Raw genomic sequence first — 17,413 nt, 5'->3', positions numbered from 1 at the left:
AAAGCAGTCACATGATCCTGCGTGGTTCAGCAGTGAGCAAGGTGTCTGTCATCACCCGTCAACAGCAGAGGCAGATCCAACCCCAGAGAAAGCCACTCTGACGGGTATGAGTGGGAAGCGCAGGTGTGCAGCAGGGAGGGCAGACCTTACCTGGTGACCCGTTCTCCCTGGTCACCAGCCCTAAACCCGTTCCAAAGTGGCCACTTGGTTTGGCCTTGAGAAGGGCAAGAGGGTGCTTCTGGGAGGCAGGAGGCATTACTCCTCAGGTTACTCACACCCTGATCTGGTCTGGCCGTGTCCCCACCCAAATCTCATCTTGAACTGTAGTTCCCACAAGCCCCACGTGTCGTGGGAGGAACCTGGTGGGAAGCAATTGGATGGATGGGAGCTGCTTCCCCCATGCAGTTCTCGTGATGGTGAGTGAGTTCGCACGAGATCTGTTGGTTTTACAAGCGCCTGGCATTTCCCCTGCTTGCATTTCTCCTTCCTGCCGCCTTGTGAAGAAGGTGCCTTGCTTCCCCTTCTGCCATGATTGTAAGTTTCCTGAGGCCTCCCCAGCCCGGCGGAACTGTGAGTTAATTAAGCCTCTTTCCTTCATAAATTAGCCAGTCTCAGGTTTTCTTCAGAGCTGTGTGAGAGAACAGCGAACATACACGCCCACGGCACGTCTTGACTCCTCATGTGCCTGCGTGGCTTTGGTGAGCACAAAATCCAAAGCAAAAGACCCCGACAGGAGAAAAATGCACTGACAGGCAGCTGCGGCCCCCGCTCTGGAGCTTGTCGATCTCTAGTTTCTTACATGTCTGTGTTTATGAAAATCTCTAAAACAAGCATTTACTCACGGTATCATCTGCAAAATGACCTTAAAGAGGCCTGAAGTGAGTCTGGGGTTGCCAGGGCTGGTGATGGGCCCACCTGAGTCTCCTCTACCTGGTTGTACCTCTAACACTAGGCTGAACAAAGAAGCCATTCACGCGGCCTGGAGCGTTAAACATTTTCTGCATTTACTGCTGTCTTCTGCAGACACTGCTTCCCAGCTTCCTGATGTGCACTTGTGTGTTTTTCTGCATCGTGAGACACAGTTCTCCCCATCCTTTCCAGAGAAGCTGAGTTTCTACAGGTTCAGGGGTAAACCTGTGTCAGAGACGTTGCTGGCAAAGCACTGCAGCTGGTAGCCTGAGGCCTCCTGAGGTGAGGGTGCTGGGGACAAAGATGAGGTGGCAACTCCATCTGGAGGAGCTAGAGGCTGGCATCGGGGGCCGCAGTAAGGAGGGGTGGGGAGACCCCATCTCTGAGCATGCTTCATCAATGTGCCCATCCTAGGCCTGGGTGAGTGGAGGTGACAGTGAGGAGGTGCGGCTCGCTCTGCTTATGGTGGAGTAGGCGTGGGTGGCCGGTCAGGTGGAGACCAACGTGCGTGAGCATCTGCTCAAGGCCATGAGGCAGCGGAGCCCCAGGCTTCTGGGGTTGACCTCCAGCTGGGCTGGAGGCTGGGCAGGAGCACATGGGTGAGGTGGCGGAAGGGCGGCCCGACAGAGGAAACAGGCATGTGCAAAGGCCATGGGGCGTGTCCAGGAACGGAGGCCAGCTCTGGGGAGCTGGAGAAGAGGGGAACGGGGGCTGCTGGGGGACGGGAGTCCTGTGCCCATTGCAGGGTTTACTTTCTCAACTGAAGCCTGTGCTCACTGCAAAGGCTGGCTGGACCAAGATCCCAGCGGCTGGGTACATCCACCACCCAATGCACAACAAACCTCCCCGAGCCGTGTGGTCGAAACATGATTTCTTAATTCCCATGATTCTGGGCCAGCTGGGAGGATCTTCTGCTGGGCCTGGCTGGGCTCGCAGCTGGGGCAGCTGAGAGACCCGGGCCTCCCACTCCCTCTCTGCGTTGTCACCCCTGTGGTCTCAGGCTCTGAGGGGCGGCCCCAACGTGTCTCTGTTGGTCAGGCTGGCTGATGCCCAGGGCCAAGCCCAGCACCCACAGGGAGACGAACCCAAGGGGCGCAGACGCTGCAGCCATGGCGATGGACCATGCGGCTGAGCAGAGAAGCCGGATTTGGCAGGCGGGGACTGACGGGGGATACAGGGCGTGGCTTGGAGGGCCCAGGGCACAGCCAGGCACCAAGGATGGGGCCTGGGACTGCTGAAGCCCCACCGTGGGGTCCTGACTGGGTAGGCAAGGGAGTGAGGATGAGAACTGAGGACGGAGAGCAACTGGGGTCCCAGAGCCCACAGAGAGTAGGTGAAGGGCTGGGGCTGTCAGGCAAAAACCTGGGTGAGGGGCTCTCAGCAGAACCGTCTCTCCCCAGTGACGAACCTTTGTGGGGCCCTGGAAGCCAGACACAGAGGAGGCCTGGGGCTCTGAGGCTCACTGCCCACGCTGGGTAGAAACACCTCCGGTGTCCTCGTGGTTGTCCTTTCTAATTACAAAGACTTCTGGAACCTTTTTAATTTTGTAGGAGGAACCCCTGGCTCCTCCCACCCAGAGGCCAGCTCTGCTTCTTCTGGAAGCATCTCGCATGGAGTCCACGCGCTCCCCTCCCGACTCTGCACACACCTGATAACGTTCCACTCCCGCTGCTCCACTGAGTTCCCTTTCCTCTCAAAAAATCTTGGAAACTGTCCTCTGTTAGCACAGAGACCCCACCTGTCCCTTGAGCCCAGGAGGACGAGGCTGCATGAACTGTGATCACGTCAGTGCGCCTCAGCCTAGGCGAAGGAGCAAAACTCTGTCTTAAAAAAAAAAAAAAATCCACCTCAATGTTTCCTATTCTCCAGAGAATTCCACAACATGGACACAACGTAGTACTCAGTCTCCTCGGACAGACGTTGAAATTGTTCCCTGTCTTCTGCCACTACACTCAGGGCTGCCACGCACTCCCCACGCATGGCGTGGACACAGACACAGGATCAACTCCTAGGAGTCATCAAGGTGTGAGAGGGACCAGCCTGGCAGACCGGAGAGCTGGTTGAGCATCAGCAGGTGGCTGAGCCGGCGATGGCACCTGTGCTAGCACCTGCCACTCCTGTTCTTGGAGCAGACATCGCTTACCCATCAGCTCTCCTTCCCTGAGCCCAGCCTGAGCTGCTCCGTCCTTGCCCCCAAGGTCAGCAAGCCGACACTACAGACTCCACTGATGGAAGCCAATGGGACCCTCTGAACATTCCCCCAACTGCGGAATATGTGTCGGTGTGTGGGCTTCAGAAGAGCCCCCAAATTTACACGTGCAGTCTCCTTGGGGGGAGCTGGCTGCTGCCTCATGGCCCTGCCACTGTGTGTTTGACAAGCGTGTGCAATTTCCAAGACTCTAAGAACATGTGAAGACATGCTTAACACACACAACAGCAGCCGCATCTGCACACGCCTTGGCAGTCCCTTTCAGTCTCATGGTGCTCTGGGGTGTCTCACAGCACAGCACAACCAAATCACTTTGCTCCTGATAGTTCCCAAGCTGAAGACGTGCTTACTGTACTAGCGACACGTGACGTTTGCATCCCGTCCATGTGCTGACACTGCCTTTTCTTTTCGACACGACCCTGGACTTGCGATGGTTTCCTGCAGTATGGAATGGAGTCCTTACCTCCCTTTCCGAATGCCACGGATAAATTCCGGCCGTTCCTTGCTGGTTGCGTGTCTGATCAAAGGCTAAAGCTGACCAATGACAAGGCTGCCAGGCATTGCCTTACCCATACACACAGGCTAGGAGGGAGGCCACAGCCCTGTCCTCTTGCTAAAGACAAGGAAACTGGGCCACAGAAAGGTGAAGCACACATCACCATCGGCGGGATAAGAATGTGAGCCCAGGAAGTCCGGCCTGCCCCACCCTGCCCTCCTGCAGTTCCATGGCCCCCATCCTCATCCTGGTAACACCAAGGACCTGCCTGCTTCCCACACCTATTTCCAATTTGAGGAGGATATAAATAGGCCACTTCCGTCCCCATTGTGCACAGCAACTGTGGTGGCCGATTAGAATCGGACCAGCATCACAGGAGCCTCCTTCCCGCAATCGTCCATGGCACCTTCTCCCAACCTTTCGGATTCCTCTTGTGATCACAGGCAGGGAGGCAGTGGAGGTGCCTGCCTGGACCAGAGGAGAAGACCTGCACTTCCTCTTCCCAGGCCCCACAGGCCTTACGGGCCATCAGTGCTGGCCCGCTAACTGCCTCAGCACCCAGGGCCTGTTCATTCCTGCATCCACTGTACCACACCACAGGGCGTGACCCCTGCATCCACTGGGGGTGGGCGTGAGTCCTGCATCCACTGTACCACGCCACAGGGCGTGACCCCTGCATCCACTGGGGGTGGGCGTGAGTCCTGCATCCACTGTATCACGCCACAGGGCGTGACCCCTGCATCCACTGGGGGTGGGCGTGAGTCCTGCATCCACTGGGGGCGGGCGTGACTCTTCTACCATCTGCAGCCTGGGGATTCCAGGAAATCTGTCCTCGGACTCCAAGCACACAGAGGCAGGTGCCCAGGCTCCAACCCACTGGCCTGGGGCACAGACCGTGCAAAGGCCAGGAGCCTCAAGGAGAACATCCGGGACCGCTGGCTAGCGAGCGCCACCTGGGCAAGACCTGGGCTGCCTTCAGCTGCTGCCTCCAGACTCCACACGCAGCGACTGCATGGCAGACAGGGACTCTGGAGACCCATCAGCCTTGGAAAGGTCAGGGGTAAAGGGCAGTGGGCAGGCACTGTGTCTTTATCCAAATGCTTCCTCACCCTCCAGGCTGAGCAGGACTGGGAAGAGCACCTTCAGGAGCACCCAGCAAGAGGGTGTATGGCCAGGCTTTACAGACAGAGGGGACAGAGGCCAGGCTGCGGCTGCTCCCTCTGAGACAATGCCTTTCTCCTGCCTGCCTCGCCCACAGCGCTCAGGTTCAAGGGCCTTGCAGAGCGCCTCCCTCACCTGACCTAAGACAGCAAGGAGGCCAAGCAAGGCCTGTGGCTGCAGGGTCCCTCCCCGGGGCTGAGCCCAGGCTCCAGAATGAGGGGACTCCACCCCTCATCCCTGGCGATATAAAGACAGGCCCCCATGCTCCCCTTCTCAGGTGGGGGGAGCCTCTGATAGCGGGAAGAATGCTGTCAATCAGCCACGTGCAAGGGAGGCTTGGCATCCCCAAGCCATTCAGTCACAGGACAGCTCTCACCTTACAAACCCTCCTAGCCAAGTTAGCTTGCGTTCCTTCAGACGGCAAGTTCCAGGTCTGAGGGAGCACACAGGGTGCCCACTGTCTGCTGGGTGTGCACCCCATCCTCCACACCTCATCCCCACCCAGAAGTGTGCCCCTTGCCCATGCCCCACCCCCGCACCTGGGTACCAAGGGCATGCGATACGGCTGGTCCAGGTTCAACCACTCCCTGGCTCTCAGACCCTGGGCACGCCACCAACCCACCCCACAAAGGTCTTGTCTTCCCACACCAAACCCACTCAGCAGGCAGACCCAGGGCCCCACCTCCTCTCAGCTCTGTCCCATTCCCTCAGAGCTTTTCCCCAACCCTGCCCTGCAACAGGCACTGGGGATCCAGACACCCAGCAGACGGGCAGACACCACTGCTATTATCCGGCCAAGGAAACCAATGAGAAAACCAATACTAACAGAAACAGTAACACATTTATTGACCAATTACTGTATGCCAAGCAGCAAGGAGGCAACCCAGGGGTCAAGTCTGGCCACATGGTCCGCGGTGACCACTGCAGCCCCAGCCCCAACAGCAGCGTAAGGAGCACACACTGGACAGTAGGACACTACAGTTCCCAGCTGGTGGCCAGAGAACAGCCAGCCAGGCCCAAGGGCCACTGTGGTGACATGGCCCAGCCCCACCACAGGGTTCCCCAGCACAGTCATGTCCCTTGTGGTGCTTGCCACAGAGTGGTTCTGACCATCTCACCCATGCACTGCTGCCTGGTCACCACCAGCTACCCTCCCCACATCAGCCCAGCACTCCCTGCCCTTCCACTTTGGGTCCCCCAATACCTGCTCCATGCAGGCCAGGTTCGGGACCCTCTGTGACTCTCTGCCTCCGCCTCATGGCTCTCTTTCTCTGAGCTAGCCCTCACTACAAATGCACTCTTGTGGGCTGAACTGTGCCCGGACCCCAGTCCCTGCGCATGGGAGGTACTAGAAACAAGCTATTTGAAAATGAAACAAAGATGGGGTCTTGCTGGATTAACGCAGGCCCTAAAACCAATGACTAGAGTCCTTATAAAAACTGGGAAATTGAGGCCAGGCATGATGGCTCATGCCTGTAATCACAGCACTTTGGGAGGCCAAGGGGGGTGGGGGGGGGGGGCGGATCACCTGAGGTCGGGAGTTCAAGACCAGCCTGGCCAACATAGAGAAACGCCGTCTGTACTAAAAACACAAAATTAGCTGGATATGGTGGCACGCGCCTGTAATTCCAGCTACTCAGGAGGCTGAGGCAGGAGAACTGTTTGAACGTGGGCGGGTGGGGGGGCAGAGGCTGTGAGCCCAAGATGGTGCCATTGCACTCTAGCCTGGGCAACAAGAGCGAAACTCCATCTCAAAAAAAAAAAAAAAGATGATGATGAAATCAGAGACTGGCTGGATACACCTACAAGCTAGAGAACCCCAAGGGCTGCCCACAGCAATCAGAAGCCAAGAGAAGAGCAGGGAACTGACCCCTGGACTTGGGACTTCTGGCCTCCAAAACTGTAAGGGAATAGATTTCTGTCGTTTGAAGCCACCTGGGTTGGGGTAATGTGTCAAGGAAGTCACAGGACACTAACGCATCTGCTTATTTCAAAACACTTCTACTGATGGAATGAGAGTCACAGATGCACCGGCACGTGCTCAGCACTAACTGTGCTCAGACACGACGAGAGGCTGGGGATCAGCAAAGAATTCATCAGTCACATGCTGAACTCAGGAGCCCAAGCAAGTGCTTCCTGGGCCACATGACGGCTGAGGGAGCATGAGACAGGGAACATTTGAGTAAGGCTTTGAAGGTTGAGTAGAAGTTGGCTTGGAAGATCCCCACCCACACACTATGTTGTTAAGGACAAGTTGTATTCTTCCTTCCCCTTCACTACCAAGCAGGTTTCAGAGGGGTCCCTGGCTTCTCTTAATGCTCTCGGCATGAGACTACTAGCACACACTGTAGACACAGCACACGTTTTAGGCATAGAACACGCACCTCTCACACCCTTCTCAGCCTTCTCACACCTCCCAGTAAAAGATCCCTGGGTAAATATATTCACTGTCAAAACACCAAGCCCAATATGCAGCCTGCTGGCCCTACCAGGCCAAGTCAGCAGCCTAAACTAAAGATCCATTTCCAATGGTCAGCAGGCTGAGTTTCTGCCCTGGGACACACAGTCCACAGGTGCATTTCTTCCTTTCTAATCTGATGTTTGGGGCAACACCTCAATACACACTTTTACCTGGAGAATTTGGGGAGCTTCAATGGAAGTGTGTGCGCACTGCAAATAACAGGACGAACGTTGAAGACAAAGGTAGCTTCAGGAACAATGACTGCTAAGGTCCAAAAAACCAGAGTGCCAGGAGATGCTCCGGGTTCCAACATTTGCCTCTGAGCCTAGAGCTTGACCTCCGCCTGGCCAAATGTTCCCAGATCAAGGGGTACCAACAGAGCAGACCCTGGAGTCACAGTCTGGGTTCAACACCTGGCTGTGCCACTTACCAGCAAGGCACTCAGCGCCCCAGGCTTCAGCGTCCACTTACCAGCAAGGCACAGCCTCCCTAGACCTTAGCGTCCTTAGCTGTTAAACGGGATGCCAGTAGCTTCTATGAAGAATTGGATGAATTAAAATTTATAAAACCCTTAGAACAGTGTCTAGGATACAGTAAGCACACATAAGTGTTTACTACGTAAATTAAAATGCCACACTTGTAAATCTGTGTTTCTGCTATTCTCAATCTCTCCTGTTCAGAGTTGGCCAAGGTTCTCATTTGTTAAGATCATCAAATTTCTAAAACTAGCAACAGCAAGGGTAGTCTCAAAATAGGCGATAGATTTAGGACAACTTCCACAGGAGACTGGCATGTCATCAAGGAATAAGAGCCACAGTCAACGTCAAGGTGAACCCCCTTAGGGAGACACGCCGCTCCTGGGAACCTAGGAATACCACTGTTTATCCCTGCAATCCCACCAGGGTGAAGACGGAGTCGGAGTTTAGGAAAAAACCAATGTCACTCCAAAAGATGTTGCGACAACTGAAACGGGAATGGCTAATGCTAATTTTCTTCCGAATTTGTCTTCTACCGAAAAACAGCAGAAAATGCAAAGTCTCAATTTCAAAACTTAGGGCTTTGGATAACGGTGTCCCAAACCCCTGTAAACGCTGTCTCTTGAAATCCACAAGGCCGAACTTACGGAGCTAGAGGAAAGGTTGTGGAGCAAATCCATCAAGTTTGTTAGGCGAGGCGGCGGGGGAGGGTGTCACGCTGAAATGCGGCGTGGCCGCGAGGATAGTGGCGGGCGGTGCGCTTCTTACGGGGCCGAGCTGCCTAACGATGCCCTCCAAATGGGCATTGGGAGGCGTCCCTCTGTGCCTCCATCGTCCGCGCCTCGCTCCAGCGGCAGAAGGGGCAGCCCTGGCCGCGGGCCCCGCCATCTCCGTGTGCCCGGAGGCCGGCCCGCGCCCTTCTCCACTCGCCAAGCTGAGCGCAGAAAGCGAGTGTCGCCCGCCGCCCGCCTTCGCCACCGAGACTGGCTGCGGAGCGCGACGAGCCCTCGCCGCGGCCCCGGCCCCGAGGGGTCCCCGTGCGCCCGGCACGGCCCAGGACTGTTCCCAGCGCGCGCCGCGGACTCGGAGGACAGCGCGCTCGGGGGCCGGCACCCTCCAGCGTCCGCCCGGCCCCCAGCGCCCCGTGCCCCGGCCCGAGGGACCCGCCGCCCCAACAAAGTTGGCGCAGGCTCTCCGAGGAGCGCCCCCCACACGGCCCGGTGCCCGCTGGCGCGCAGGCGTGGAACGCGGGGACGGGCACCGGGCCGCCGTCGGGGTTCGCGGCCGCCCGGCTGCGCCCCGGCTTTGTTCGCGCCCTGCGCCCGCCAGCTGCGCCCGGCCCCACGGCGCCCGCCCAGCCCGCCGCCGCCCGCTTCCTCCAGCCCGGCCCACCTTCTGGATGGTTTGCTGCGTGACCTTCCCTTTGCCTCTTGGCCGGGCGGACGCGAAGGCCACGGACATGGTGGCTGCGCGGGACTCAGCCCGTGGTCATCGGGGTGGATACTCCGGCTGCGCTCGGCGGCCCGAGGCGCTCATTATCCGCAGTAGCGGCGGGGGGGCAGAGGGGGGGGGACGCGGGGGGCGCCGCGTCATGGGCTCGTCCGCCTCGTCGCCGTCGCCGAGCCTCCGGGCCCGCGGCGCCGCCGCTCCGCCCTGCAGAAGGGTCTGCGGCCCAGTGCCGAACGGTGGCCCCCGGCGGCCCCCTCGCACCCAGCGCCCGGCCCTCCGCCGGAGCACCGCCTCCCAACCCCGGCCACCGGTGGTTCGGCCTGGCCCCGCCCCGGCGCGCGCCCGCACGTCCGCCCGGCGCCGCCTGACGCCACCCGACGCCGCCTGACGCCGCCCGTCGCCGGCAGCGCAGGTCACGGCGCCGAGGGCGGGGCGCGGGCGCAGTGGCGCCGGGAGTCGCGGGTGCGCGCGGGCCGTGAGTGTGCGCTTTTGAGAGTCGCGGCGGAAGGAACCCGGCCGCCGCCCCGCCGGCATGAGCTACGACCGCGCCATCACCGTCTTTTCGCCCGACGGCCATCTCTTCCAAGTGGAGTACGCGCAGGAGGCCGTCAAGAAGGGCTCGACCGCGGTGAGCCGCCGGGGCCTGCGCGGGGCCGGGGACGCGGGCGGAAGTCGGGCTGGGGAGCCGAGAGAGGGTCGCGGTCGGGCGAGGAGCTGTGGGCGCACGCGGGCGTGCGCGGGGCAGCGGCGTGGGCAGTCGGGACTGTAGCTGAGCGCGGGCCCCGCTGCCGGTCTCCACGAGTGCCTGCAGAGGCGGCGTTTGGCATGAGCCGCGATGGCCCGTTCTCTCCACCCAGCGCCTCGCTTGGGGCCCGGCCTCGCGTGGGGCACCGGGCACGCGGGACCGTGGCGACGCCATCTTGGGCACCCCTGGCCCCGGCCGGGCGCGTGGGTCGCATCGCCGACCCGGTTTGCAGAGGCCGGGCGAGGGCCGCTGCAGGCCGCGGGGGATCGACTGTGCGCTCGCTGGGGGCTGTTCACGCAGCCGGGTGGCTGGGGAGCGAACTGCTCAGTCCCCCGTTACGGGGACCCCCACCCGCCCCAGGGCAACACTTGTTCTCTAGGCCCAGGTGGGCTTCGGGAACAAAGCAGCTCGCTGGTCTGGCCGGTGGCGGGCGCCTCCCGGGTCCCTGCACTCTGCCGGAAGGAGCCTTCCCGGGGCCGGGCTGCAGCCGCCCGGGTCAGGACTGGTCTGAACACGGCCGTTTCAGTTTTGACGAGGGCTCGTGTACATTGACCTTAGTGACATTGTTTGAAACTTAAATTCGTAGCATCAAGACGTGTCAGTTTTATTGGTCAGCCTGTGAGATCGTTATTCTTTTATCACCTGGTATTCAGAGGTTTGAGCAGGCAAAGAAAGCACACACGGTTCTCTAAATTTTGAATTGTTTTCATTTTCTGAATCTTTGTTTTGAAATGAAGGCCCAGTTATTCATCAGGTGATCTAAGTCAGCTTAAAGAGCACTAGGAGTCGGCTGACTGCCTTCGACCCCAATACTCCCACCTCCGCCAGTTGGCTACACCTGGCTTTAACAAATCCATGTAGCTTCTCTGGGCCTCGAGTCAGTTGAAGGTCAAGTGAGTCAGTACCTGAGAAAGCTCCCGGAAAACCCGAACACTTGAGACCAGAACTTCTCAGCCAGGGATGGTTTTGTGCCCACAGGGGCCACTGGCAGTGTGTGGCGACTTTTCTAGTGGTCTAAGACCTTGCAGAGGTGCTCCTGGCATTTAGAGGGTAGAGGCCAGGGACGCTGCTCAATATCCCACCCGTGCTCAGGGCGGCAGGAACAGTGAGATCAGCCTGCCCAGGTGCTCACAGTGCTAAGTGGGAGAAGCCGCTGCTCTAAACCAGGAGCCGCTGTTTATCCCAGTGGTGGTTCCCTTTGTTTCTGGCTTGACTCGGGGTTGACTGTCAGTGATTGTCGGTGCTTTTAGTAACAGCTACATCCTTCTCTAGTATCAGCCATAAACAATTTGGGATAACAGTTGACACCTTGTCCACTGGTGGCAAATCAGGCCCCTTCCCACGGCTGTCACATGAGTATGTCACAGTGCAGGAAACAGTGCATTGTGGCTCAATATAATTTCACAACTACAGAAACACTGCCTTCAGAACACCAGACTCGAGTGTGAAAGTCTGAGGCTTCCAGGCTTTGCATGGGACTGTTTGATTCATTGGGTTGAAAGGAAACACATGCCGATTATATAATGGTTACTTACTAGCTATGCTGTAACTAAAACTACATCTCAGCATTTAAAAGGCGCAGGTTGGGCACCTAGGTGAGCACACCTGGGCTAGCTCTACCAGCAGTACATGAATGCCCCTGGGTTTGCAGGATGTGGTGCCAACCACAGTGACAGACAAGTGGAGGAGAAAGGGGTGTGGGTGAACACACCTTCCAGTGGGAGCTGCTACCCAGAGTACGTATCCCCCAGGACCGAGGTTCAAATCTGCTCCTAGTGCTTGCTGCCTGGCAGTAGAACCATGTGTCACTTTTTTTCGGAGGGTGGGGTGGGGTGAGGGAACAGGGTCTTGCTGTCTCTGTCTCCCAGCCGTCATGGCTCACTGCACCCTCCACCTACCAGGCTCTAGCGATCCTCCCACCAGCCCCCAGAGTAGCTGGGACTGCAGGCTTGAGCCACCACGCCTGGCTAATTTTTGTACTTTTTTTAGAGACAGGGTTTTGCCATGTTGTCCATGCTGGTCTCAAACTCTTGAACTCAAGTCATCCACCCACCTCAGCCTCCAAAAGTGCTGGAATTACAGGCATGAGCCACTGCACCCAGCACTAATGTCACTTTCTTATGTGGTTTGTGGATCTTAATTAAAGGTTGGTGTTCGAGGAAGAGACATTGTTGTTCTTGGTGTGGAGAAGAAGTCAGTAGCCAAACTGCAGGATGAAAGAACAGTGCGGAAGATCTGTGCTTTGGATGACAATGTCTGCATGGCCTTTGCAGGTACGCGTCGGTGGGGAGCGCTGTCTTACTCTCCAGAGTCTCAGCGAAGAACAGGGCTTTAGAGATTAACTCGGTGTGTGGGCTGTTGTGAGCCATATAAACTGAGTAAATGAAAATCATTTAAAGGAAATGAATTTGGACTTTTAAGTTGGCCAGTTTCTTTGGTGGCCTCTCTGCCATAGCGGGTGAAAGAGAAATGGCTAAATGGATGAAAACACTTCTGGCTGCTGTGCAATTTGACCTCCACTGTTATTTTTCTGTATCAGTCAGTTACAATCTAGAGAAAAGCTGGACTTTCTAAAGCTAACTGCATCTGTGGCATGGAGAGGACAGAACCACGTCCTGCCATCCCCAGCAGTAAAAAGGACCGCATTGGTGGATGCAGGCCATGCCTCGGCATGTTCTCAGCGCTGTTTTGGTCTTGCTCAGTTCTCCTCTCAGCAGATCCAATCTGGGAAGATCTCAATTTATGTAATGAAATTAGGGATTAACTCAATTTCTAAGATTCCCAAGAGGACTCAGGTACCGTGTTTAAGTATGGTCCGAGGCACACAATTCTTCATATACAGACAGTCCCTGACTTAGTATGGTTCAATCTACAATGTTTTTAAAAATCCAGATTCTGCACAACAGCCAACAATTTTTTATTTACAATGGGTTTATGGGGTAGTCAATGCATTTTCAGCTGGGTATTTTCGACTTACGATGAGTTTAGCGGGATACCACCCCACTGCACATCGAGAAGCATCTGTACCCAATTTCTTAGAAGTTCCCAGGGGCTGACAGGTTCCACTGCCAGTCACTTAGAATAGCTTTGCTGCCGGTTTGGGGGTCTGTGGAAGGTTAAATGCTGCGTCATCGTGTCCGTCCCCCAGCCCGTAGTTTGTGCTCTCTCTACTCCAGCAGAAGCCTGTCTGCTCTCCCTGCAGGCCTCACCGCCGATGCAAGGATAGTCATCAACAGGGCCCGGGTGGAGTGCCAGAGCCACCGGCTCACTGTGGAGGACCCGGTCACTGTGGAGTACATCACCCGCTACATCGCCAGCCTGAAGCAGGTGGGTGCCTGCCTGATCGCATGCTCACTTCTGGCAGCAGGGCAGTCACTGCTCCGCCATGGCGGGTTGTCCTGCCATGTCACTTCATGTGGATTTGCATGTCACTTCAGGTGAATCAGAAAACTGATTTATTCCATGATCCTGATCTTGATTTGCACAAGTGTAACTTGACCTAGCTCACCAATTTGAGTAACACTGTTCTGTTCTCAGGTCCTGGAATGGGATATTCCAAATTCCTGTGTCTAGAGGGAAATGATAGCTTTTGTCTTGCCATCCTGAGTTACTAGTCACCAAGCAGTTGAAGGGGGCTAGAAGCCACCCTATGAGGAAATGCCATTAACGTGTAAGCAGAATACATGTCTACCAGTCAAAGTAACTTCCAGTAACCTGAGTTGTCCTCCATGGTACAATTCTGGTGCTAGGTGAGTCTTTCTAGGAGTGAAAATGCAGAAAAGGATGTTGAAAGCTGTTGGCTAATACATCATTTCAACTGCTAGTAACCTGAGAGGGGGCTTAGGCATGACTTAAAATGTTCATACTTTGACTAAGTACGGTTCTTTCCTCACATGCAATTTCTTAGTTGGATGGTACTGACCTGCTTCTTTTCTTGCTAGCGTTACACGCAGAGCAATGGGCGCAGGCCGTTTGGCATCTCTGCTCTCATTGTGGGTTTCGACTTTGATGGCACTCCTAGGCTCTATCAGACTGACCCATCGGGCACATACCATGCCTGGAAGGTGAGTTCGTGACAAAACAAAGGGGCTTTGGACAATCTTGCCAGAAAAAGGCTTTGAGGGGTGGGAGGTCCTGGGCTTCCTGCTATAGGCCCTGTATCAGTGAATGAGTCGGTTTAAGTTAACCTAGTCCTATGAGAGCAAGAAAAGTATTAAACATTGCTGTTTGGAAGAAAATCAAAGGGCAGCAAGCTGTAAGGATAGACCACATAAATTAAAATCCTCAGGTGGGTGTGGTGGTTCACGCCTGTAATCTCAGCACTTTGGGAGGCTGAGGCAGGTGGATCACCGGAGGTCAGGTGTTCAAGACCAGCGTGGCCAACATGGCAGAACCCTGTCTCCACTAAAAATACAAAAGAAATTAGCTGGGCATGGTGGCACATGCCTGTAATCCTGGCTACTCAGGAGGCTGAGGCAGGAAAATCGCTTGAACCCAGGAGGAAGAGGTTGCAGTGAGCCGAGATCACACCACTACACTCCAGCCTGGGCAACAAGAGCAAAACTCCATCTCAAAAAAAAAAAAAAAAAAGAAAAATCTCCCATTGCCTCTTGATAATGGAATAAAAGGTATAATCCCATTCTTGGTAAGAATTAGCACCAATTCTAAAGAGCTCTTTGCAAAAGGAAGCCACAAGGCAGGGCCTGTGTCCAGGGCTGCTGTCCAGCACTCCAGCTTGCCTCCTGCCACCGTCACTGGCTGGGCGGCCCATGTGGGGCAGCCGTGTTCCAGGGCTGGCCCTGGGTTGTCATGCCCTATGCCACGTGACAACATACATATCTGTTTTAGGCCAATGCCATAGGCCGGGGTGCCAAGTCAGTACGCGAGTTCCTGGAGAAGAACTATACTGATGAAGCCATTGAAACAGATGATTTGACCATTAAGCTGGTGATCAAGGCGCTCCTGGAAGTAAGTTTGCATTTGGAATCCAGGCAAGGTGGTGAAGATACCACGTTTTGGTGGTGACTGGTAGGTAGATGGGCAGCAAGGAAAGTGGCAAGGATCCAACAGTAATGCCTAATGACTGCTATGTGCCAGGCACTGCTCTGGTCTATGGTGTATCCTAACTGCTGTGTTCCTTGAAATAGCCATGCAAGGTGTGATCATTAGTGCCTTTATCCAGCTGGGGCAGCCGAGGGTTGTGCAGGGGCACACAGCATGAGAACCAGAGGCAGGATGTGAACCCAGCTGTCCAGCTGTGGAATCTGTTCTCCTCATGCCATCACTAGGCCTTCCAGAGGCTTGAACTGTTGCTAAAGTCGGGATTAGAGAACTGGAGATATGGTTGGGCTTTGTCGAGACCTTGAAGTGCTAGCAGGTGAAACCAGAGAGGGACTAGCTGGAAGGCCAGGCTGGAGTGTAGGCATCAGGATTCCTGGTGGTGACCGCTATGTCAAGGGGAGGGCCTCGAGCACAGCTGCTGTGCAATAGAGAGGAGTCCCAGTGCTGGGAGGCAGGAGGGTGTGCAGGCATCCCAAGTAGACTTCACAAATGCATTTAGGACAAAGACACAGGTTTTGGGGGGCTGGGACCTCCATTCCTGGGACTTGGGTTTGGGTACACACCTATTTAAGGTACTCCTGAGAGCTGCTTTTGTCTTGAATAGGGAAAGGTGGCTAATGCTCCTGTCTTCTATCCCTTCAAGGTGGTTCAGTCAGGTGGCAAAAACATTGAACTTGCTGTCATGAGGCGAGATCAACCCCTCAAGGTAATCACCAAGTTTGTCTGCTTTCTTTACCTGTGAGTTTTCTCCATGATCAGGGCAGTACCAGTTCAGAAGGAAACATCATGGGGTCGTTCTGTGGTTTTAACATTAGGAAAATGTTTTTCTGAGGCTCCCCATACGTCAAAGAGAAGATTCCCATCTTCCTCTGATTAGATGGTCCACGCGTGTTCTCTGGGCATGCTGAGCAGCTGCCAGTCAGATCTGCTGCTGCTTGTTAATACTTGTCTAGGTCAGGCCAGCATCCTCTTGTTTTCCTTGAGGTCCCTCTCCAAAGAGGCTGTATGAGCAGCAGTGCCAAAGCCTGGCTACCCTCCCCAGAAGAGGGCGCTGGTTCCTTGGCACCTTGTTTGGCTTAGGTAACCGTGAAGTTTTTTTTGATAGATTTTAAATCCTGAAGAAATTGAGAAGTATGTTGCTGAAATTGAAAAAGAAAAAGAAGAAAACGAAAAGAAGAAACAAAAGAAAGCATCATGATGAATAAAATGTCTTTGCTTGTAATTTTTAAATTCAAATCAATCATGGATGAGTCTCAATGATGTGTAGGCCTTTCCATTCCATTTATTCACACTGAGTGTCCTACAATAAACTTCCGTATTTTTTAACCTTTTTTTTTCTTTAAGAGAAATGTGTATCTTTAGGTGCAATCATAGTATTCCTCTCATCTCTCACCCTTCTTTTTCAACCCTGAGCTGCTGTAAGTTTGAGCTTTGCTTTCTGTTCCTTGTGGCTAAGACAGCAAGCCAGTGTGAGACAGAGATTCCTCCCTTGGGAAATCAGCTGCTGCCCTGGGTGCTGCATAGAAACCTGGCCTTCAGCAGACCCGTTTCTCTGTTGTAGACACAGAATGACTTCCATTTGCTTTTAGACCTTCATTCTAGTCCCCTAATGAATGTATAATGTCAAGGACACAAACACAGGTAGCCCTGGGTTAATTCTGTAGAGCAGCCGCTTTGTTCAAAGCAGCTTTCCATGTCTGACTTTCATAGACCACATCTTGATGTCTGCTCCCTACTTTCTCTTGAAGACTGTTCTGGCTATTCTCTGCCCTTTCTTGCATTTTGGCTTCTAGTCCAGCAGCAGTTGAAGGCTTTTGTGTCCTCGGGTCACCCCTTTTCTCCCATGCTACCACTTGCTCTGGTCCTTGGTTTTGGGCACATACCTTCTAAAAAGGAGTAAAGGGGCCCAGATACACTTTGAGCTCAGCATAAAATGTACAATTGTCAAAACAATTAACATTTTAACAGCAAGGTCAGGTGGTATGTGATGACCTGACTACCTTGAGATTCTCTGGGAGGCAATACCTGTTTCACCAAGTCATCTAGCCGGGTGAGGACTGTGGCCACCAGTATCTGGCACACATAACAGAAGATTTATTTTTCTGTTGGTCAAGGATATCCATTATCCCCACCCAATGGCCACAGGCAGGTACTGAAAGGAGAACTCATGCAGCTGATGTGTCTCCTCATCCTCTCTGAGGACCACTTTGAAGGTCACCTGGAAACCCATTAGACTGAAATGGGATGCTCTGAGCCTCGAACCAGCCGTATCTTTGTTTTTCTGCATGGGTCCAGGGTGCAGCTCGCTCATGGCTGTGTCACCTGCTCTACGGTGCCTGAGAACATGAACGTTACTGAGCTGGGGAGCTTGGAGGCAGCAGGAAGGTGGCAAAGGGGCCACTGCTTGATACAGGCGTTATCTGTGAACTGGGTTTTTAAAAGGACT

At 54.9% G+C, this 17,413-nt stretch overlaps 2 protein-coding genes across 2 annotated transcripts in view; one reads left to right on the top strand and one right to left on the bottom strand.

The window, feature by feature from the left end:
* The window catches only part of SS18L1 (SS18L1 subunit of BAF chromatin remodeling complex), a 37,172-nt gene extending 27,891 nt beyond the window's left edge, over positions 1-9,281 (bottom strand). The window contains exon 1 of the mRNA XM_031656890.1: positions 9,105-9,281. Within this exon, the coding sequence (XP_031512750.1) occupies positions 9,105-9,173 (69 nt within the window). The 5' untranslated portion in view covers positions 9,174-9,281. The remainder of the gene's footprint in view (positions 1-9,104) is intronic.
* Positions 9,282-9,544: 263 nt separating this feature from the next.
* PSMA7 (proteasome 20S subunit alpha 7) lies at positions 9,545-16,298 on the top strand. The gene is made up of 7 exons (XM_003904534.5): positions 9,545-9,789; positions 12,053-12,179; positions 13,109-13,233; positions 13,848-13,970; positions 14,755-14,874; positions 15,611-15,673; positions 16,073-16,298. Exons 1-7 carry the CDS (start codon positions 9,694-9,696, stop codon positions 16,163-16,165), a joined length of 747 nt encoding a protein of 248 aa, XP_003904583.1. The 5' UTR covers positions 9,545-9,693; the 3' UTR covers positions 16,166-16,298.
* The last annotated feature ends 1,115 nt before the right edge of the window (positions 16,299-17,413 follow it).

Source organism: Papio anubis, chromosome 16, assembly GCF_008728515.1.
Source record: "Papio anubis isolate 15944 chromosome 16, Panubis1.0, whole genome shotgun sequence".
NCBI lineage: Eukaryota > Metazoa > Chordata > Mammalia > Primates > Cercopithecidae > Papio > Papio anubis.
Note: the sequence above shows the minus strand (reverse complement) of the source record. Positions and strands in the feature narration are given on the sequence as shown.

What these genes read in the sequence shown, in the direction of transcription:
- PSMA7 (XM_003904534.5), top strand. Translation starts at nt 9,694, where the DNA reads ATGAGCTACGACCGCGCCATCACCGTCTTTTCGCCCGACGGCCATCTC. An exon ending in TCAAGAAGGGCTCGACCGCG is followed by an intron (nt 9,790 to 12,052) that starts GTGAGCCGCCGG and finishes TCTTAATTAAAG; the next exon opens with GTTGGTGTTCGAGGAAGAGA. An exon ending in GCACATACCATGCCTGGAAG is followed by an intron (nt 13,971 to 14,754) that starts GTGAGTTCGTGA and finishes TATCTGTTTTAG; the next exon opens with GCCAATGCCATAGGCCGGGG.